Source organism: Ambystoma mexicanum, chromosome 4p (genome assembly GCF_040938575.1).
Source record: "Ambystoma mexicanum isolate Mex_15411 chromosome 4p, UKY_AmexF1_1, whole genome shotgun sequence".
Classification (NCBI taxonomy): Eukaryota; Metazoa; Chordata; class Amphibia; order Caudata; family Ambystomatidae; genus Ambystoma; species Ambystoma mexicanum.
The window spans coordinates 984,619,931-984,642,779 of NC_090927.1; the positions used below are offsets into that span (position 1 = coordinate 984,619,931).

General features: G+C 43.9%; 1 protein-coding gene across 5 annotated transcripts in view; it reads left to right on the plus strand.

Moving 5' to 3' along the window:
- SCML4 (Scm polycomb group protein like 4) overlaps window positions 1-22,849 on the plus strand; it is a 752,090-nt gene that overhangs the window by 576,783 nt on the left and 152,458 nt on the right. For all 5 annotated transcript variants that reach the window (XR_011260473.1, XM_069606558.1, XM_069606557.1 and 2 more), the window contains one exon: window positions 9,495-9,689. Coding sequence is in view for 4 of the 5 variants with exons in the window: in XM_069606558.1 (XP_069462659.1) it covers window positions 9,495-9,689 (195 nt within the window). In the remaining variant the exon portion in view is untranslated. The remainder of the gene's footprint in view (window positions 1-9,494; window positions 9,690-22,849) is intronic.

Consider the following 22,849-nt stretch of genomic DNA (forward strand, 5'->3'; position numbering starts at 1 on the left):
CTTTGAATTGGCTGGCGAGCCCCTCGTGCCTGGAGGCTGCCTGCCGAATGACGAAGCCCCATGTTTCCGATTCTAAAGGCTGACTTTCAAGGCACTCGGCCCCTGTCTGGGCCTGTCTGCATCGGACAGTGCAGCAGAGTGCAAGTCCCACCCACCCTCTACCGACTCCTACAGTACCTTTCACCATCATGAGGACTTCTCTCTGGACAGTTTGACCGATGCTGCTAACATAGTCTTGCCACCGACTACACAGAAAGGTAAGGAGAGTATTTCTGCAAACTCTCTTACCTTGCTTTGCTATTGTTCCCTAGTATTCTTGCTTCCTCTGAATCCCCTCTTAGCTATATGGCCCACTAATTACCCAGAAACAAGCCCATGTTTACTGCGTCTACGTTGCATCTCCCTGACCTCACCCCTTCTCCACTCCATGTACACCAAAAAGCGGTGTAAGCCTGCTTAGCCCTGCATCAGCGAAATTAGTCCTTTCACTCTTACCACTGCTACCGGCTGCTGCCTGTTTAAACCCAGTAAGCCTCCTCTTCAGCCTACTGCGATAAGCACCCAACCCGAAAGACATGCACCCAGTCTTGCATCTATCAGAACATTAAAACTGACTGGCACTAAATCAACACCAAAGCTATCCTACGATTCTGATTCCTAACACCTGACAACACCAATGCTCACCCAGGGGTGGCACAGGGTTTTACATATCTCAGACATTCTGCATACATACCTAAAAGGTAGACCTTGCAACTGATTTTACTCTTGAATACAATGAGCCCAATTCATGGAAAAGTGTGCAGAAATCCCACAAAGCCTGCATGCCGAGAATGACTCTGCGCAAGCCTACATGCAGAGGTTTACCTGTGCCCTCTGTGTATTCATGGAATTGTTCGCACAAAGTACAGGAACGCACCCGACACTCCCCCGCGCAAAGCAAAATCAGCCAAAAACAGCTACATTTGCATGCTCCCCCAGGCAAATACATGCATTCTTTAAACAGTGCGTGGGGTCCCCCGCAAGCAAGCCTGGATCTGGGGGACCCTGCCCGGGGTCCCCCGTAACTGTTACCGGCACCATGCATACGATTTATCGTAACTCAGGTAAAACTTATGAAATCTGCGTGCAAACCCCCATACACCGTTCCTGCACCCCGCTAAACTATGTATGCGCACCACTAAGTTAGATCGGAACCAAGGCTGCATGCACGCACCCCTAAATCTGACACCCGATCTTACCCCTGCACAATGAATCCAATGCGCAAGTGTCTGTACGCCTGCCTTCAGGTGGCGAATAGAATGAGCACATTGCGTGGCCATTTCCCCGCCGAGAGGTTGCATGGTTGGATCCATGAATACGTATCGTTCCGTGCAATAGTGGGCGTGCGATACTCCATGTGTATCTACATTGCATGGTGGAAAATTCTACGAAGTTGAAAGGGTATTGCCCTTAGTAGATAATGTTCACACAAAAGGAGTAGGCAACACACATCTGTGTTATACGTTATTAGCAGCCGAAAAAGGGATCCAAGAGAGGTCCAGTTGGTAAAACCAAACCCAAGAGTTACTGTGGTATGGACCCTGATTATTATTAGTAGAGTGGGTAACAAGGCTGTGACAGAAGTCAGAAGGATAGAGCGAAAAAGAAATGCTATCCATGCCTACAGTGCACTCTCAACTAGGTTGCGGTGTTACAACGCCTGTCTAATAGTGACAGAATAAGAATGAAATTACCAACTTCTATGATGTGTAATACATTCAGCCTTATAAGTCCAATATCACTCTCCTCCAGATTAGTTTGAATCGGAAGAGACTACAAGTAAAAGAAGAACCACTCCAGGGGGGGTAAAGAGGATAGATTCTTCCTCTTTAAAGACTTGTGCGGCATCTAATGGGATAGACAATTCTTTAATAACCCATTGATTGTCACACTCACCCTGGGTTGCTAGGGTTAAAAATGACACAAAACGGAAGAGGATAGATTCCTAATCCGACAACACAAAGACAATACAGTCATCACTTCTCATGCAGAACTTATTGTTACTAACGGGAAGTAGGACGGAAACGGTTTGCTCAAGCTAAAAAATAGGCAGATTGGTGCCTTCTTAGATGTAACAAACACTGTCGACCGGTTTCAGTAGCAAACACTTTGATAAAGCCACATTCATCAGGACAGTCTAAGCTTCCTCAAACACTGGTATATTTCGTGACACAAAAACTAGTTTATGAGAAAATAAAAAACGGTAGATGGAGTAGTACGTTACCACCTTGCCGTTGGTGTCATGGGACTGGAACATCCCGTCATCATGAACCACAGAGAGCTATATTACCCCTTTGATCCACAACAGACAAGAAGATGGGTGGAACATAGTAGTATATGTTTTCACCATTTTACCTTTTCTGTTGCAAAGCACTCTCGTTATGACATCACGTATACAGGAGATTGTTGGTGGGGATCCAGGATTGGTTAAATAAGTTAGGATTAGTCTACACCAATCCCTGTGGTCCATTTGGCTTTAATGAAGGGCTGAGCCCTCTTTTGGCAGATCATCTGAATACTTTGCAATGAGTTGCAAGAATAACTCATTTTGGACCCTGGCTGAAGGTACTGTCTGCCTTCCATCTTCTGCCAGTGAAGAAATGCCAGGACCTCCAAGAGGGAAGCAAGATCCCTCCTCTAAACATCTCCCCAGGAACAGAGGGAGATACTGAATCCAGAGGACCCTCCAGCAGCTCCAGAGCCAGTACGCAACCAGCACACAGCGTGCCTTGCTAGGCTCTGCAACAAGCTTCCTAGATCATAGGTGGGAAGTGCCAGAGAGTCTCTGAACCACACCAAGGACAAGGCAGCTGCCTGCAACACTCTTCTCAGCTTTGGTCCATCTGCCTTAAAGGACGACACAAGCCTAGTGAAGACGCTAGGAGGAGTTCATCGACAATTATCTACCGACATCTGCCTTAAGGGACATTTTCGAGCCAGTCGAGTCCCTCGAGCTGCAACCGACTGCATCGCTAAAGCCATTCGAGATGCATTGACCAGTGCTTCAGGACCACCGACCAGCACTGAGACAATGATTCCTGATCTGAGCCACTGTGTGGGCCAGCCTGCAGCCGTCTGTCAAGCTTTGCTCGCTGAACTGCCTGCCGCCTGATACCTGCAGCTGTCTCCCATGTTGAACTCTGTTGCAGAAGCTGCAAAGCGCCCTGAAATCGACAAGACCCATTCGAGCACCAAGAACTCCCACAGCACAAGATACATTGTGGTTCTGTCCCCCTGGTCCTTCTCCCCTAGTGACAATTTACAATCCATTGCTGCCTTTGTGTTGAAACCAAGTATCCTTAAACAACTGCGATTATTTGCTATAACGACTACCTTCCTGTGAGTATCCAGAGTGCATCCCTTTCCCTTTTTTGAATCTTTCTGTCCTCTGCATTCCTTTATAGGGTGGGTTGTATTTGGTAGTGTGCCAGAACTGCCTGTTGTGATAATAATAAAGTAGATATTGTTATACAACCTTGACTGGACAGTCCCTTTTATCGTTGGGTGATAATTGTATTGTTGCTGTGTTGCAACTAACCATCGATCCACGACCTTTCGGGGATAAGCCTGCCATACCGACCACGTTGCCAAAGTTGGACAAGGAGGTTTTAATTTGCTTGTGTTTTCAATTTGTTCTCTCCCTTCTGGGGCACTAGAGGTGTGGGGCTGATTGATGGTTTAGAAACCGATATTCATCCCTGGACCACTGGTGCCCTGGAAATTGATTTGTTGCAATAAGACAACTTAATAAGTGGAAGAATCTACAAACTGAAGAAAATACCTGTTTGATGAATGGGGCACCTTCTACAGGTTATGTAGAGGCCTTGGGATGTTCTCAATGGGAATTCATGCCTCATGTGTCTTAAAAGGGGTTCTTTGGATGTGGGGGATATATATATATATGATGAATCCAGGAACATCTAGTGAGGTGGCCAAGGGGGTTTGGGAACTTCCCAGAGTAAGCAAATGATGGCAACAGGACCAGTTTAGGGAGAATCAGATGTTGGCTAAACATATTACTGGCCCTGTGAAGAACTTGCCAAATGAGCTGCAACCTTGTGCAGGGCAATGTTTTCTCTCCCCAAGCTCAGTTCAGAGGTTGTCCCTCCTAGACGTCATGCCAGCAACTCAGAAACATCCACAGCGCTCACCCATTGGTCCCTCAGTAGTCTGCTAATGCCGGTGCGTGCGTGCCAACTCAAACCAATAAAAACTCCAAGAAGGCGAACCAGGTCTGGTCAATCCTAAGAAGGAGTGAGAGGTGTGTGTCAACCTTCCAGCTGTGCTTCTTCACCGGACGTAAATTGGATTGGGGGAAGGCCCCTAACAAATGGTCTGTAATGACCAAAACAATTGAACTCATCTCATGCACTAGAGGTGCCTACAGAAACAATCACACCACCAGTCTCATGCCTACAGAAACAATCACACCACCAGTCTCATGCCTACAGAAACAATCACACCACCAGTCTCATGCCTACATAAACAATCACACCACCAGTCTCATGCCTACAGAAACAATCACACCACCAGTCTCATGCCTACAGAAACAATCACACTACCAGTCTCATGCCTACAGAAACAATCACACCACCAGTCTCATGCCTACAGAAACAATAACACCACCAGTCTCATGCCTACAGAAACAATCACACCACCAGTCTCATGCCTACAGAAACAATCACACCACCAGTCTCATGCCTACAGAAACAATCACACCACCAGTCTCATGCCTACAGAAACAATCACACCACCAGTCTCATGCCTACAGAAACAATCACACCACCAGTCTTTTTTGGTTTGCTCGCTAACAAAAAAAGGAGCGAAACTTTGATTTGATTATTGAAAACTAGTAGTACACTGTGGGCACATTCTCTGCAGGGAAACTTGGAATGCCGCTATCATGCTGTAAAACAGTTACTAAGTGGCACTGGATGCTCCAGGAACAGGCTTTCGAGCCACTGGTGCAAGGACGTTTGACTTTATATTTCTTGTCGCCGTGTAATCGTATTTCATGATATGATTATCCATGTTCAGACAGCTCCTGCCTTGCCTTAACAACAGCAACTTACATGGCGCTGAAGGCATCAGTGCCGTTCTTGCCTCTATGGGGCAAGTTTGGGAATACGGGTAATCAGCAAGCATCTATGGTGCTAATGTGTAAGATTGGTAATCAGCAAGCATCTATGGTGCTAATGTGTAAGATTGGTAATCAGCAAGCATCTATGGTGCTAATGTGTAAGATTGGTAATCAGCAGGCATCTGTTGTGCTAAGGTGTGGGGTTTGCCTGCTAGATCTGCTCAGTTGTAGCCAGAAGAGCATCTTTTATCAGTTGACCTCAACGTGCTGTGTGTGTTAAAAATCCAAGTGCTTATTTCTTTCATGATACCTCTTTTCAACAGCTAGAATGCATTTTTCAGTGTACAGGTGTGTTGTAAAAAAACACACAAAGAAAATACATTGTAATTTCATTTTATTTAATATACCTAGAGCAATAAAACTTTGTATATAGAAGATAAAACAATTAAAAAAAACATCAGAAGATAAACATATTTCAATCAATACAACATTGAAACAACAAATCCATAAAATGCAATTGATCAGGCTATAATCAGTTTTCATAATATGCAATTGTTCAGGCTATAATCAGTTTTCATAATATGTCTAAAATCTCTTTACACTTCATTGAAATAAAGATGAACGCCACATTCAAAAGATGGCTGCACAGTTTACATGTACTGACAATTCAGACATACACAATGGTGGCTGTATTGAGTACAGCAGGGACATGTTTGATTTGAGTTTTCAAGATTTCAAAATGACCATATATCCGGAAGACAAGAAGAACTAGTGCATTCATACCCATACACAGATGCATAATACATTCAAATAACATCTGCCGGGGTGGGGGGCCCTTAAGGAAAGATTGGGTGGAATATCTTATTGTCTAAGCAGACAAGCTGCACAGAGAAGGATTGCAAAAAGCAATGCCCTGCTGTCGCTTCTGTGGTAAATTAGACACTCAAATGAAACAGGAGGGCCGGGGCAATATCTCTGTTATGTTAATGTGATTTGTATCATGCACCGATGCCATTGTCATGCTCTGTAGGCACTCGGGTGGTTCTATAAAGAAAGCGGGCAGAGATGGGTATGTTAGTGGGAGATGGCTTTGTTAGTGGAAGGAGAGGGAGAGCGCAAGAGTTCTTTGCTTGTTTGTTGGTAGGTTCAGTTTGGAATAAATGGCCAGCGTGTGTGGGTTTGCTTCTAGGTGTTATGGCTTGAACTGTGGTCTGGTCTTTGAGTCTGTATTGGGTTTGTGATTCTGTGGCGAGGTGGTGGTGTGAGCATTATATGTTGTGCGAGTTACTGGAGGAGGTGTGCATTTTATGATGTTTGGTGTTTTTGTGGATATTGTGGTAGTCATGTATGAGCGTCGTATTTGGGAGATGAGAGGTGTGTGTGCAGGGGTGAGTCGAGTTTTTAGAGGGCTTGTTTTAAGGGGTGATGCTTGCGTCATACTTGATTTGATTGGTGTTTCAGACTAAAATCCTTTGTGGGGGGGTGGAAGGTTAGTGATGCTAGCACGTTCCTTCAATTGAAAAAGATGGGCAGGTCCTTGTACTTGTATTGACGTTGCACATTTCTCTTTGACCAAGGTGTGCCATCTAAGATGGCAGGTCAAAGAGCCATGTTGTTAGGGCTTTCCTGAAGGTCAGATGTTCCTTTAGCGTGCATATTTCCTTGGGGAGTGAGTTCCAGGGTCTTGTTGTGGTGTTTGAAAAGGGTGATCCACCATATTTCATTTTCGAGTATTGTTTGGGTTCCAGGTGTACATCGTTAATGGATCTCAGGGTTCTTCGCGGCCTAGATATGGAGATTTATTCTTGCAAGAACTCTGCTCCCTGGCCTTGAATTGCTCTACGGGCAATGATGTGTTTTGAAATGCATCCTTTTCTTGATTGGTAGCAAGTGTAGGGATCTTAGTGCTGGCTTTGTGTGTTCTCTTTTTCATGCCTGAGGAGGAGTCTTGCTGCTGCCATCTGCATGCACTGCAGTTTTTTGAGGAGGTGGTTGGGCATTCCCAGGTGGATGCTGTTACTGTAATCTATTCCTGACACAATGAGACTGATGGTTGTGAATGTTCTGTGAAGGAAGGTGAGAAAGGGCGATGTCTGCGTGATGGTGCATAAATGGAAGACGTACTTCTTCGGTGCTGTGTTATCCTGGGGTTCTAGTGTTAAGTCGTTGTCCCTCAGAATTCCAAGACTTTTATCTACTTTGGATATTTCCGGTCTGTTTCCCCTTTCGGTGGGCCATTATATATGCTGTTGGATGTGGGGTTTATTTGGTGTGATCAAACTCTCGACTTTTTCACGTTGAGTAAGGCTTTTGCTGTTCATCCATCTGTTGATTTCTGAGTGGCAGTTGGTAAGTGTTTGGTCTATGTCTTCGCCAGTGTGGATTGTGTGGATGATATTAGTTCTGTCTGCATTGTAGCATGTGAGTCCATGTCCTTTGATGAGTTTCATGAGAGGGATCATGTAAAGTAGAGGTGACAGGGATGAGCTTTGTGGAACCCCACAAGGAGGTTTTTGTGGTGTTGATTTGAAGGGTGATAACCAGGTGGTTTCTGTTCTTTCTGTCAGGAAGCATTTTATCTATTGTAGTGTGGAGTTGCTTATTCCTATTTCTTCCATCCTTTTCATGAGTGTTGCATGGTCGACTGTATCAAAGGCTGCTGAAAGGTCCAACAGTATCAGGGCGGAGTTCATGTTGTGAATTTTAAGGTCGTCCCTGATGGAGAGTAGTGCTGATTTGGTTCCTCTCCAAGGCCTGAAGCTGACGTATGCTTCATCCAGTAGGTGGTTGGTTTCCGCGCGGGGAAAGGATTTGTCCCAATACGTAGGTTTCTCAGAGTTTGGCACGGTAAGGGATGTTATGCCCGCCTTTCTCCTTAGTGGTGGCGCCCCTATACTCCAGTCCTCCCCCATCGGCCCACTCTGTGGGGACAGTCTTTTTCCTCGGGAACCAGCCAATAAACCTTGGAGAGTTTTGTAGAGTCCTGATCGGGAACGCCCTCACACTGCCCAGAAAAATACTAGTAACATGATGGTCTTATTTGGGCTGGCATTCCCACTGTCTCTGCTGGCTCTGTAAACCGTTTCTCATGATAGCGCCGGCTGAGGCACGGATGGTCGGAATTGACGTGAATCACGCTTCCATGGAAGCGTGGCGGTTGCCACTTGCTAAAGCCGAGTAGTGCCCTTGTAAGGCCCTCCGTTTCTGGGCCTTCTCTTAATGGGGGAAATGTACCGCTGGGGCGCGGATGTTACCATGGCAATCAACTGATGGCAGGGCAGCACTGGGTGGGGAAGGTAGTCAAAGACTGGTGCAGCCAACTGTGGACTGAAGGTCTAGGAGTTTCTAGTTTATGCCTCGGTGTGCCATGTAACACAATACATTAGAAACCAATGTATCGAAGAGTTGAGAATTGCCAAGAAATGCATCCATGTAATTAGGTAAATTTTGTATATCTCTGCTCTTTTCTTCATGTAAAATGTAGTCTGTAAATTGTGTTACTTTACTTGCCATTGTACCTTCTGCAACCTTATGTGAGAAATGCGCCCAGATCCCTACGGGCTGGGAGTGCTATACAAATAAATAAATACAAATACAAATGCTATTGTAGAGAATACAAATAAAGTGGCCATAATGTGACCACGTGATAGATCTGCAAATGTGTGCAATGTTTAATGCCAGAGATGTTGAAATCAGGTATGTGATTCTCGTGTTAGCCACCTGCAACACACGAATGCATGTCTGATTAAACGGGGTGCTATGTAGATGGATGAAACAAAAGGCGCCCAAGTGACTAACGTTTCCACTTCCATAAGTGTTAATCCGAGCGTTCACCCAGTCTGATTGGCTCTGTCAGCCAGAATCACACTTCCAAAAGTGGAACTCTGGGGGCCTCATTCATGGAATATTTGCCCCGTTCAAAGTGAATTTGAACTGCTGAAAAGTGACTTTGCACTGCCGACACAAACCCTGATTCATGGAACTGTGAAAAGTGTATTTTTGCCGTTCAAAGTCCAGGCAAAGTCATTTTGTACTGCAAAAATGACTATCCGCTGACTTTGCCTGGACTTTGCACTGCAAAAATATACTTTACACGATTCCACGAATCAGGGTTTGTTTCGGCAGTGCAAAGTCACTTTTCAGCAGTGCAAATTCATTTGCAATGGGCAAATATTCCATGAATCGGGCCCTATATTTTAAAAGTCTTTTCATTATGTCATATCGTTTACGTTCTCTGCACCATTTTTATGGCTGGCTGGCAGGTCCAGCTGGATGCTTCCATAACCACCACCTGTTAGAATCAAATCATAATGTGGTTTGTGTGTGGTTGCAAGTCAAGGCGTCATCCCCTGCTTTGTCGATTGCTCTGTTTCAGTGTCGGCCTCTTTCGATGGGAAGCAGCACCTCCTGAGCCTGCCCGTCGTGAACAGCATTGGCTATGTACTGCGCTTTCTGAAGAAACTCTGCCGCAGCCTTCTGTGTGACAGCCTCTTCAGCAACCAGCCCTTTGCGCAGTACAGCAGCACCGCAGACAGTCTGGAGACCTATGAAAATGGAAGGATGGAGTTGGGTAAGTCTTCAGTTTCACCCTTATTGTGAACGGCCATGGTCGGCGACCATCTACCTGGAGCATGCACCGTCAAACTCTGCTTCTTAGAAGCACCCTATGATTCCACTTCTTCCCCTCCATCATAGGAAAGGGGTGTGGTACCCAGACATTTCTGAAATGCTAGTGGCAGGTGCCACCATAAATCTCAATAAATCGGACCTAGAATCAGGCTCGGACTGAGCCATAAAATTGTCTCGGACACCAATGAAAAAGAGGCCAACAGTTGCAAATGGCTATTCATTTCTTTTGTGACACTGTTTGAATAGTAGGGGGTGGGAGTTTTTTTTAAATAAAATGTGATGCAAATTGTGCATTGAAAAATATGTTTATTCAGCAACACCGGTCAAAAAAGTGGCCCACTTTGACCCCAAAAAATTGCCTACCCCAGCATTTTGGGTTTTTTGTTTGTCTATGGGCCTATTTCCCTGTAGGCCAGCCCGAGCCTGACTAGAATGAGGTAACTCACTGGACAAGATTGGAACCCGAGACCCTCAGGAGGGTATACACATATATCGGCAGAAGGCACATGAAAGTACTCTTTCTTTGTCTATGGTTTATACGTGCATGACTCTCCAGAGTTATTTCTCTGACACGCGCTGCAGGGAAATGGTACAGCATTTGCAATTAGGGTGAAAATCAAAATGTCTGGCTTCACTTGTCTTGCTTGTCAGTTTTCAGAAATGTGAGTTGTTTTCTCACTTTATAGACTGCAAATCCTACTGTTAATGATGCAGCAGTTGCCAGGTTGTCATTAAGGCAAGAACACTCTTCATGCTGATTCAAATCTTCCCAATTATGAATAAATGATCGAATCAAGTGTAAGCTATAAAAGAAAACTCTGCATAGAACTGAAAATGTTGACAATATTGGGTTTGCGATGCGAGTCGATATTGCACACACTCAGTTCCCCACACTATAGAAGCATAGACAGTAAAAGTGTTTTCAGAAGGGTATTAGTCAGCCCACTCTTAGCTGAGAAAGTAAATATATTGACGACGCAATCATTGTAAAAATTGCATTCATGGTACAAAATGCACATGCTTCATTTGCACCTTTTCTGGATGTGTGTGTTGTGTGTTGTGCACTGATTTCAATGGCAGCATTGATATATACTTTGCTGGTGTCAACTGGAAGTGCTCCTTTTTATCGCAAATATCAGCACAATTTTCCTTATTTTACCCCACATTCGATATTTCCCCGCAAACTCAGTAAATGGAAAGAATTACAAACACAGATTTACAAAAATGTTGGAAAAATCTCAACAGTAAAATGTTGCCGCTGTACCGTAGTTTCAAATCTTTTATTGGGCGCCATAAATGCAGGGAAAATTAACAGCCCACCGCAAAACCTAATTCATACAGTTCCCTGTTTCAAATTATTTAATGAATGAGAATAATGGCACTTTAATGATTCCAAAATGCAATAATCTCACCCAAATCTCTGGGCTAAGAAACAGTTTACATTGATGAAATAGAATCAATGTCCTATATATACTTATGCAGGTGTCCCATATAATTGGGGTTAACCTTCTGGTTTGTAATGCAAACATTAAGGCACAATCAAGAGAATTCTATACAGGCCTTCCATTGGATGTAATCTCACTAGTTTGTGTCAAATCGTACAGCAGAAACTTCAAAAAGCTATCACATGAATATTGAAATCAGTTATACATGATCACTTGTTTCAACGAATATCAACAACACTTCATAACACTGGATAACACTTTATCATTAAGAATTCGGATGCATTTCTTGCATTAACCACTTCATGACCCCCAATGTTATCTTTTCCTTTGAAGAATGTCGCAAACTGGGGCGATAATACACAACCCCTGTCTAGCTATTGCATGTGTACAGCAGAGCGTTTGATAAAGTTGATTACTTATCCCATGGCTGTTGCATTGATTCTATCATACCAGTTAGACCCCTTCTTTCCCATGCCACAGGGTGAAAAGGGAATAGGATATAACAAGTTTATGGGTAAAGCTCTTGTAGGTTCAGTGACATTTCAATTGTGAGCCCCATTCAATGCAAAAGAGATGTCCCAATTGCAATGTACTCCAAATCCAATCAGCTATCCATGCTGAGTTCCCACAATCCCCTTATCCTAATTATTACCAGCGGTCGATTAATAATTGGTTGTCTATAGGCTTCCCAAGAAGTTGCAACCCTTTGTGGTAAATCAATTCCCCTTGTGTATAAAGTTTGCCCAGGGCATATCTGTCTACTTACTTTGGGCAACAAGAAGCTGTAATTCAGGGCAAGGGTGCTTTAGTCTCAGGATAGCAGGGTCCTTTCCTCTCAGAGTAGCGGGCCTGGCCCCCCACTGGAATAGGTCGCGCTGGTATCTGGGCCCTGGATTCTAGCAAGTCTGCTCTTCCCAGTTCCTCCTCTGCCTGCAATGCTTTGGTCGCTCTGCTGGATATGGATCTGGCTTGTTGTCTGGTTCCATTGTGTAGATGTTATTTGTCCTGATGATGCTAATCTGGACTGTTGCGTCTGGATTTTGTGTCTCCCTTTTCTTGTGTCCAGTGACTTTTATCAGACTCTGTTCCCGCTCATACGATGGGTAAACTGGACTGATCCCACTGGCTGCATGAACAAGGAAACTAAACCTTCCATCGTTCTTGCTTCTGAGTGTACAGCAGTTTTCCCCATCAAAAAAACCTTATTCAAATTGATCATTACAATTCATAAAAGTACGCAGTATATCATAACAATGAGCTAAAAACATAAAAGGAATCATGAAAGAAGCGCACATGTATATCCTAATTACTAAATCAGGACAGCTGTTGTCAATTGTAGAAGTCGCATAGCTTTTCTCAAATAATTGTTGAACAGCGTAGAAACCCGTGTTTCTTTATATAAAACCGAATAGTTCAAAGCTAGAGTACACTGTTTTACATTGATACATCTCAAAACAGCATCAAGTATTGTGTACACAGCGTAGACTTTTTTTTCGGGCACAACAGTACAAAGTAGAGACGTATCTATATTTTATCTGGACTAAAGGGGCAACTGGTATTTAGTACTTACGTTTGATTATTCCATGAAATACATCATGCATTTAAAGGAAGTAAGTTAAAGTGCAGCCTGGTCACATCCCATCGTTCTTGCAGCTACAAAGATGAATAGAAGTATGGCTGAAACCCTACAGAAGACAATGTTTGATATTCCAATATCTTTTCGTCCCTTACTGTTCTGTCCTCAGGCAGAGTTGACCCTTCTAGTTAAACCTACAGTCTTCACTAGTTGTTAAATTTGCAGTTTTGTCATGTTAAAACTAAAGTACTCTGGTTCAAAACAGTTAAGCAAGGGAAAACATGATTACACCAGGATATCTTATTACTACCCGGTCTAGCAGTAATATGGTCTAAAATGTTATTGGTCAGCACTGCTTTATTATTTGAGCGGGTAGATAGCCATAATTTAAGAGGCACTCACTCCCACAGCTGAAATTCAGAACAAATTCCTAACTCAATATAAAGCTTATAAGCAGGTGAGCAACCAGGAAAGCCTAGCCGTTTACAAAGAAATTGATTTTCAGCTGTCTGGGTCTTACAAGCTCCCTCAAAGCCTTATACTTCAGCACCAAATACCCAAATCACCCTAGCTTGTGCAGTGTAAATATCCATTATAATTGGCTCTGACTGCCGTCTATAAAGAGAACAAAGTTTATTAATAGCCCCAATACTTTGCTTCAACATTGTGGCAGCAATAGATAGCTGCTCAAGGCCCCTTAAATGTTTAGTAAACATGACACCCAGGTATGTGAGGGAATCTTATTCATGTGTTCTAACCTTAGGGGTGGTGTAGTAAGTAAAGTGACTTTGCACTGCCGACACTAACCCTGATTCAACGCGTCCTTTCAAGTGTTTAGAAAGCTATTCAGCTCTTGCATTCGATTAAATGACATCACAAAATAAAGGATACATTGCAAAATCATAAGGGAACATGGATTGGTTAGTTCGGTAGACTACGTATAGGATGTTTATGGGGTTAGTAACCTTATTGGCTAAACTGTAGTAGGTGGCTCCTCCTGTGACCACCTCCTAAATGTTGCAACTACAGGTATGTCAGGCTCTGCCATTGGGCCTTGCAACAAAGTGTGAGCTAGCGCGGAAGATGGGTAGGGGTTGGTCAGCAAGGCTCTTCTCAGCCTTGGCGCTTTGGAAAGTTACCTGCCCATGAGCAACTATTCAAGGTGGTAGGAACAGCCACATAGGTGCTGCTTGTACCCAATAAGTTACCATCTCCAGTCCTTTAGGCCTTGAGACAGAACACCAGCTTTCAACCTGGTATTACTTTTGTATCATCTTACCTTCAGTCGGATGGGAACAACTGGCTCCGTCTGGCTCGAATGAATAGGCTTTGTCTTCAAAGTTCGACTCCCATGTGTAGGGACCACAAACTTAACTTTCCCACTTGCATTTATGTGGATTTTCGGCTTTTACACTTGCAGGTGTCCTATCTCTTCTGCGAATGTGAAACGTTCTCTCTGTCGGTGCCCTTGGCAAGGCTGTGCACAATAGCTGCACTGGCAGCCTGGTCAGCGCGTCTCAGCGAAGTCAGCATGTCAGGCCTCTCTCTGAATTCTTAAGCCCTTTCAGTGTCTTCCATTCATTTCAATGCGGCTTCCATCTTTGTTTACATGCCCATTCATGTTAGTTGCATTTTAGCATCAGCAAGCAGTTCATATGCATTGTTGTGCAACTTGCAGGTACTGAATGGCATTGGTGTGTCCGTCCTCTAGCTAAGTGGGTCATAAGCATGTTCTTTGTTTCTAAGAACTGTGTGTCTGTGTAACTTCGTGCAGGAATGGGTATGTGCTTCATGTCTAATGCATCTATGTCATAGTCTTAGTCGTGACATCATCAGCTTTCTGGGGTTTCATTCAGTCTTCTTACTCCATCGACTACTGATGTATCTCCTCAACAACGTCATCAGGATAGATTCAAATGGCTGCCTGAGTTAATAACGTTTCTCGCATCATCGGTGATGGGGAGATAGGGGCCAGGAACGATGTACACCTTTCATTTCTGTGACAGCGAAATGAGCGTGGGACCGGTGCAACGAGGGCCACATTTAGGTCTCCCTCTTTACTCTTGTTCTGTCTCAGCACTATATCTATCATTCAAATCTCCACCTGGAAAGAGTTTGGTAAAATGGGTCACCCACATCCCAGCCAGCACATTGTTTCTATCCACCACACCCCTAAATAGTAGCTAGGGCTGATTCACTACTTCCCAGACTTCCCTGACTTCCCAGACTTGCGGTCTCTTAGAAGCCTATTCCAAGCGGTATCCACCTGCTCCATTATCATATTCTGAATGACTTTATTGTATGCAGCTCTTCTCAGCACAATGTTCTTACGATGTTTTGACAATAAGTTCTTTCTTGCTTATCTACAATGGGAATTAAACCAGTCCTTAATTTGAACTTTTTTATTAGGCTTACTGGCTGTCTCAAAGTAGCCTGTCAGTAAAATGAAAAAGCTACCCATTTCATGATATGATGCCGAATCATCATTACATATTAAAAAATGTGTATTTAAAAATGTCATTATAAAATTGTGTTTGTCAGTTAACACCTGCCCTAGTGCAAAAAAAGATACATTTCGATGCATGTTTGCACCAGGGCAAAGTTTGCCCTGGTGCTAATACCATTCTGTTTTAGCACTAGGGCAAACTTTGCCTTGATGCAAAAATGCAGTGAAAATGTTTCTTTTTTGCACAAGGGCAATTTTTGCCTTGGGCCTGATACCATGCCAAACTGCACTTGTCGTGGTGCAATGGTTTTCCAATATTCCACAGGGTTTTTAAAAATAGGGCCAACTTTGCCCTAGTGCTAATACCGTACAATTTTGCTCTTGCACCGGTGCAAACGTTCTGTAATCTGGCCCATGCGCACACGGGCAAAGTGAGCAAATGTTTTAAACATTGGAAGCCGTTGGAAGTTGCAAATCAGTCCCATGTCATACAAAGATTCTCTTCATCGTTAAAGGCTGAGCCAAAGGCAACAACTGGCAACGGCGCAGGGTGACCTCATTCTCTATCACCTCCAGCTGAGGAGCTTTCTCGGAGGCTCATTTCAAAGGCACACCAGAGTCCGCACTAGCATGTCTGTTGTCAGACGTTGATTATCATTGGCCCCACCCTCTCGGCGACAGACCTCCGTGAATGACCTCAGTTGGAACACAGACTCTGCTATGATATGATATGATATTTAATTTATATCGCGCTCATACACAAGTGTTCATTCGCTACTGACCATATCCTGTTATGCTCCAACAGTACAATACTAATTATGTTTTTCATAAAAGGCACTTTCGCAAGGTGAAGAAATATGATAGAAACTTCAATAAGTGGAATTCGAGTGAGAAAAATAGGTTGTCTGCGTGAATGTAGGCATTTGTGTGCATGCGTGCACGCAAGCGTGTGCGCAACGCCGTTAATAAATTGCTGGTTTTCTCCATCCAATGTCCGGCCAATGTCCTGCCAAACGTTCTGCTGGTTAGTAACTCAATGAAATGTGAATCTCCCTTTTAGATTTGGTACAAAATTACTGGAGTGAATGACTTGGTAACGCGCCAAAGGGCGCGCTTACAAGACCCACTTAGGTTGGATTGCTCTAACTTTAGTTCCCACTTCATGTCACTCAGACAAAAGCAACATGCACAATCGGGTAGCCTTGCTGAATTAAGGAAAGATGTTGCATACATTCATTAAGCTCTTTATTGGGTACGCTCATTACCATGCTTAAGCCTATTGTGCACTCTGGGATTCCATGTTATGCCATGTGAAGGTGGGATAGCTCTGAGGCAACGCGGGGGTCTTGGAAGCAAAACCATGCTGAGCAACACAGGTTCGAATCCTGGATCTGTGCTTGAAACCGATCTCCGGATTAAGCGCGTTATAAATAACTTGCACGATCCGAATGTACAAGGCCTAGTAGGATCGTTCCTCCCATCCCCCTCCTCTTGTTGTACCTTGAGACACATGTGCATACGTGCAAGATAAATGACCAATAAAATAAATAAGTAGAGATGACTGGAAATGTGCACATATCACATAATAAACCACCCTGACACACTACAGACATCGTTATAGTAGCATAAAGCGCAAAATGAAAATGAGGGCGGCTTTATTTTCCCCATTCTGAATCGAAATCTACAATTATCACCATATGCAAAGTGATTTTAGCCTAAACATCTGGGTTTCTGCAACTGTACTATCAACACTGACAGAAACACAGCGAAAGAAAATACATGTTATGATCACCTGTTTGTAGCCATCCTTTTAAACAGCATGCAGCTTAATACACCCCTCGTATTTCTCATCTGCCATCATTTTCACGTCATACGATGCATATCCCAGAAATTGCCACTGTCGCGCTCAATGCTGTGTCTGCAGCCATCTAACGTGGATTGCATTTTAAGGTTCTTGAACGCAAAACAAATAAAAAAGGCATTTTGTAGCAGCTTTCTTTTCAACTTTGTGCGCTGCAAACTGCTGGTCACTGAAGGTGCAGCGCCGGGCTGACAGGCACCCGCGGGCAGACCTTGTAGTTTGCCGGTCCGGTAACTACGGCACCGGCAAGCTTACTGGTACCGTAGTTACCAGACCGGCAAACTTATAATGAGGCCCATTATGTTAAAAAAAATGATAAGAAGCAAATCTCTTAAACATTTTTTACACCAACTTTGTTTTCTAGATGATGCGCATGTGGAGCCAGCGCTGAATTTGGAACCCAGCTCATAAATTGGAACAGTGGCTCTGCTCTTGTGACCTCTGTTTGATTGAGGGGTTGGATGAAGAGAGGCAGAGGTATCAAGGAGGAAGACAGGGGTAGCAGCTGCCACCTCTGGGGGGAGGGGATGCTCCAACGATGTCCATGGTATTAACTGCCACAGCAACTGCCATTCTGATGTCCATTGTTTGCTGCGTAGGTTTTAGACCTGAGTCAGCAGTTTTGTCTAAAAATGTGTCATATGGGCCTGGCCGCCACTGGCCTATGCATGCGCGTGCCTGCGCAGCTACTGCAGAAATCAAGCAGTGTGTGCCAGCAGTTTGGCAGACCTCTGCGTTGCATCATGTAGCCCCCAAATAGCCAAACAAAGGGGGGCGGGGATTAGTGTCACACGAGAAAAGTCAAACCTCATTGTTCCTAAATTGCTCAAAAACCTATTTATTCAACATTACTCCCCATTTCAACGCATGCAGTGCAGACATATACATCAATGTTTATCAATCCTAAGTCAACATTGACATAAAGGTTCGTCCTTTCAACAATCAACCTGGTGCAAATACTCATTAAAAAATCAATGTTGCTGAATACATCCCAACCTACCTATATCATATTTGCCCAAAGCATGGGTCACAACAATCAAAAAGACACATTTTCGCAATGGTCAGTGCATCCCTAATAAGTGAAAAATAAATACAAAGAGTACATCACATGATCTTCTAGCTGAGGTCAAACCATCAATGGTGCTAGTTTCGGCTAGTTTCGGCTACATTGGCTTGAATGCCCCCAATCCTTTCGTCTTCGTCAGGACAAAACAACAATGCAACTCAATGTCATTTTAAGAGGCCATTCTTCCTGTAGTTTCTCCTCAATAGATCTTAGTTCTTTCATTCTTCTATGGCCTCCATTTTATCCAAAATATGCACTTAAGGACAATAGCGTAATGTCAACCAGTTTAGCTCTCTTTCCAGCCCCCCTCCTTAAATATCTCGCCGGAGAGTCACCCGTGGCTCCCAAGATCCGATATGGCGTGCCGAGGAATAGCAAGGCATGAGCAGCTACGGCTCGCATCTGATATCAAGTGTGTAACACAGGATGGCTGGCGTGTTCATAGTCCATGCAGCATTCCTTAAGCATGGCTGCGGTATGAGAAGGGAAGACTCCTTCCTGAGGGACAGTCCTCGCTGTCTGTTACCACCACACTCCAATACACAATGTCCTGCCTTATCTTGATGATGTCTGCTGTACTTGCAATGTTTGGCAAGCCATTGGTATCAATGCATGACAGTACAGTATGCTGTGCAGCAATTGGTGTGTATGAAAGCGAACACTGATGTGTTATGGTTGCCCACCTCAGGCGTTTGCACGCATTCGCTGGACTGCAGCCCCGGGGTCCCTGAGAGAGAATATGTGTCAAATCATGGGACTGCTTCTATGACCTGGTTGATCTTAGGCCATATAAAGCTTTGCATAGAGAAGTACCACAGTTGCACCCATTGACATATCTCTCCATTGTTGCTGGCAATTTGTTTTTAGGTTGTTATGGAACACGGTATGCACTGTGATGAAGTGACCTGCTGGTCCTGATCGCATCAACCTGGGCACATCATTGCCATGTCCTCGAAGCCTGCTCTAACCTGGAGGGATTTATTCTCAGGCCATGTCACCTTTCCAAAATAGAGAAGTCCACCTTTCACAGACAACACCTCCTAGAATTCCCCTAGACGTCTGAAGGTCGACCTGGACTGGATCCAGAAGAGTCAACTATGGACCTGGAAAGAAGGGGACCATGGAGGAAACCTATCCGGATACTTAATATTATGAGGGATGTGGGAGAACAGGTTCCACTCCACTCTGTCTAGGGAAAACGTTCTGCTTTCACAGGATCTGCATAGCTCAGAAATCTTAAATACTGCTTGTGGTTATGTGCCTACCGAGACATGTTAAAATGAGGGCTTCTATAACAGAGTGGAGAGGCCCTGTACAGCATTTCTTATAACTGTGTACAGGACTACATCACTGCAGCGACAGGTAACAGGTGTTTGGCACTAGGCAGCAGAACTCGTCACCCTCATTTTACTTGTATTTGGCTCCTGTATTGCGGACAAAGATGCTCTTCCAGTCATCACCTCATTGCACATCATTGTTGCAGGAGATTTGCTCCTGGATCTGATTTGTCCTGGTGTCCTTTCAGCATCTCCCCCCTACCACTTTCAGGTGGGCAAAAAGTGGAGCGCAGCCCTTCACAACAAAACCTGCTAAATATAAAAGAAATATTCCATTTTATGTGGATACGTCCACAGAATGGATTCAAAATGGTGAAACAACAAACATAAGGCCTATTGACATGGTAACTGGATCTCTATATGTTGCATTCTTCATAGTGGGCACCGCCATTGCTACCCTACCTGACTACTGGTGCTTGGAAGAGCTCCTGCAAGAGACCCCTCCTAGAGTAGTGTGCGCAGTATGCACAAGCAGGTACTCATGCTTTTGAGGTTTCTCTCATGAGTCACCAAGGATGAAGAATGGACCAGCTCAGAGCACTGAAGCGTTGCCTAGTGAGGGGCTGCTCATGCACTGGCACTCTACAGGAACCCAATGGAGATGATAGTCCCATTCTCAATGGCAGTATTTAAGAGAGGGCAACTTTAAAACATCTTTACTATGTAAGGGGTGGTTTTTATGGTATGTTATAATAGGGGGGCCTGGATAGCTCACATATGGCAATACGACCAACATCGGTTGCACTGCGGCTTCCTGCTGATTATGGTGTGACCACATAACTAATCTTGATACCGCTAGACTTTTGCTTGGGCATTGCCAACCTCCTTTTGCCCAAACCAAAATAATAACTGGTCCCTTGCCAACCTTTGCTACGTCAATGGGGTGATCAACTAGCACCTTTGTGCCCACACTCCATTTCAGAAGATGAAGAACATATATGTAGTTGCAAGAATGCATTTTAACCCCTTAATTGCTAAGCACAATTATGCTCGTCCTTTTGGCATAGAATTGCATAATAGCCTAGCAGTTCACCCTTATCACCCTGACAATAATGCTCCATACATGTTAGAAGCATGTACCAAGTCATACAACAGTTAGTTGCAATCTGTTTTCAATGTCCTGGGTGTAATACGCTCCAGGCATTACCCCTTTTCCAAATGCCCTGTGAACAAATAAAAAAGGAAACTTCATTACATGCACAACATTGGATTCTCACTACACGCTTATCTCATAACCGCACCGAAGGTTCTGCCAACATATGGAACTTTGACACCTGAAATCAGGCAAGCGCTTGCACAGCCACGCTGAGCCCTCCTCCTGAGGCCAGAAGTGCCCATGCAGCCACATGTATGTATGCACATGATCAGGCCTGGTACAGTCATCTGCCTGGTCTTGCAGATGCTGAACAGAAACATGTGCAAAGCCAAGGCTCATGTCTGCTCTGATTCGTCGACGCTGATAGTAAAGTTTGATCTCATGGCATACCACGCCCTCAACGCCGCTCAGATCTGTGTGTAGACAGGTTTGATGAAAATATCAAATAAACATTCTTCTGTAAATAAAACAATCAAATGACATGTTCATGACATGAACTAACAAAATCATCTCATGATAATAAAACAGCAAGTATCACTGATTAAATGACAAAACAATTAATCTTATCTTAAATTGACTCAACATACACATTATCTCTTACTCGTGTATGGAGCTGGCATCTTCAATTATACTAAATATCCTAAACAACTATCAACATTAAAAAAACACAGTATCCCTGAAAATAATCTGCTGCTCTCAGACTGCGTCAATTCCAAAATATATCTGATGACGTAGGATACCTTTACCAATGTTATCATATTCCATTTCCCTCCAAAAGCTTATTTTATAGGTTTGGCCATATGCTATAGTGATCTCAGATGTACCTATCTTTGTGAGTTGCACATTTTACTCATTTTACCAAAGGAATGGTATTTCAAAAATGTTTTCAGTCACAAAAAATGGACGGGTCAAACCACATGACCAATTTATAAGTAGGTTTCCTAATTATAGCATCACAATATTTACTACATCAAACTCATTTCCCCAAACAGAATTAAGATTCAGTTTTCGAAAAATATGAACGGACATCGATAATGAGGTAATTTTACACAAAACCTAACAGAAATCAACCAAAATATCCCTGAAGACCAGAAGGACTCACTTTAATCCTTTTAATGGGGCTTTGTGCAGGTGAATGGGAAGGAAACGATCCGCAAATTGGACTCGCTCTGTTTTGCTTTTGATCTGATTGCCCTGGTGTATGTAGATGTAACGGAGTATATGAGATGTATTCACTTCTATTCTTGAATTTTATTTGTATTTTGTTTCTATGAGTTTTGTAATTATGGAATGAACTTTTGATGTGAAAAGTTCCATTTGAAACGAATACACATTAATAACAATAAAAACAATCTTTTTAAGCGTACTCTCTCTAAAGCGTTTGATATTATTAATGGAAGCCTATTCTCCATTCCAGAAGTTCATTTATCCTGTAGGCATGGGAGCTCCTGAGCATATAAATTCAGCAGCTTTCTTATTTTCTGCCCTGAATTTCTCTGTTGCTGTGCCCACAATGCTGTGGCATATCTCAGCTGACTGACAGTTTGCGATGTCGCTCCATGAAGTGTCGAGCAACACTTGATTTCGAATTGGTGTTAAATCCTACCACCCTCGCACGCCCCCCTTGTGTTTGCCTTCCCACTGCTCTGCAAGCAAAATCTGGCATCCTGCAAAGCACCCTCTTTCCTTCAGCTCTGCACGCCCTCCTTCCCGGTGTGGCTCCCTAACACGGTGGGAACCACGGGCTGGTCCGTTTTACAGAGCCTCAGCTCCCGCCCGTCCGAAGACCTAGTGCCAAGCATGGTTTCTGACAGTCTGGGAGCCTGGGCCTTGCTGGCAGGCTTCCACACTGTCAGAGAGCAGCACTGGTCGGTTAGTGGAGGGAACTGCGGTTCTTTGCTTCTGTCAAGTCCGTGCAGGCCCTGGGGAGGCAGAGAAAATAGGGCGTTTCCCTGCCATGTTGTCACAGCAGAGTATTTCAAAGAATAAACTATCTGATAATTTATTTATTTTATTATTTTTTGTATTTGTAAAGCGCACTACAGCCCACGGGCATCGAGGCGCTGTTGCAAGATAGTGTCTTAGTTACAGGAATAAATGGACTTGCTCGTGGGTTACAAGGAGCATGCTTTATGCAAGGTTTTACACACAAACAGAAGCAGGTTTCAAATTACATGGGTGTTGGATTACAAGAGGAATGATGAACACAGTTGGCCGAGGGGCTAGGTTATACAAACAGCCATGTTATAATAGTTTTCCTGAAAGCCGTGTGTG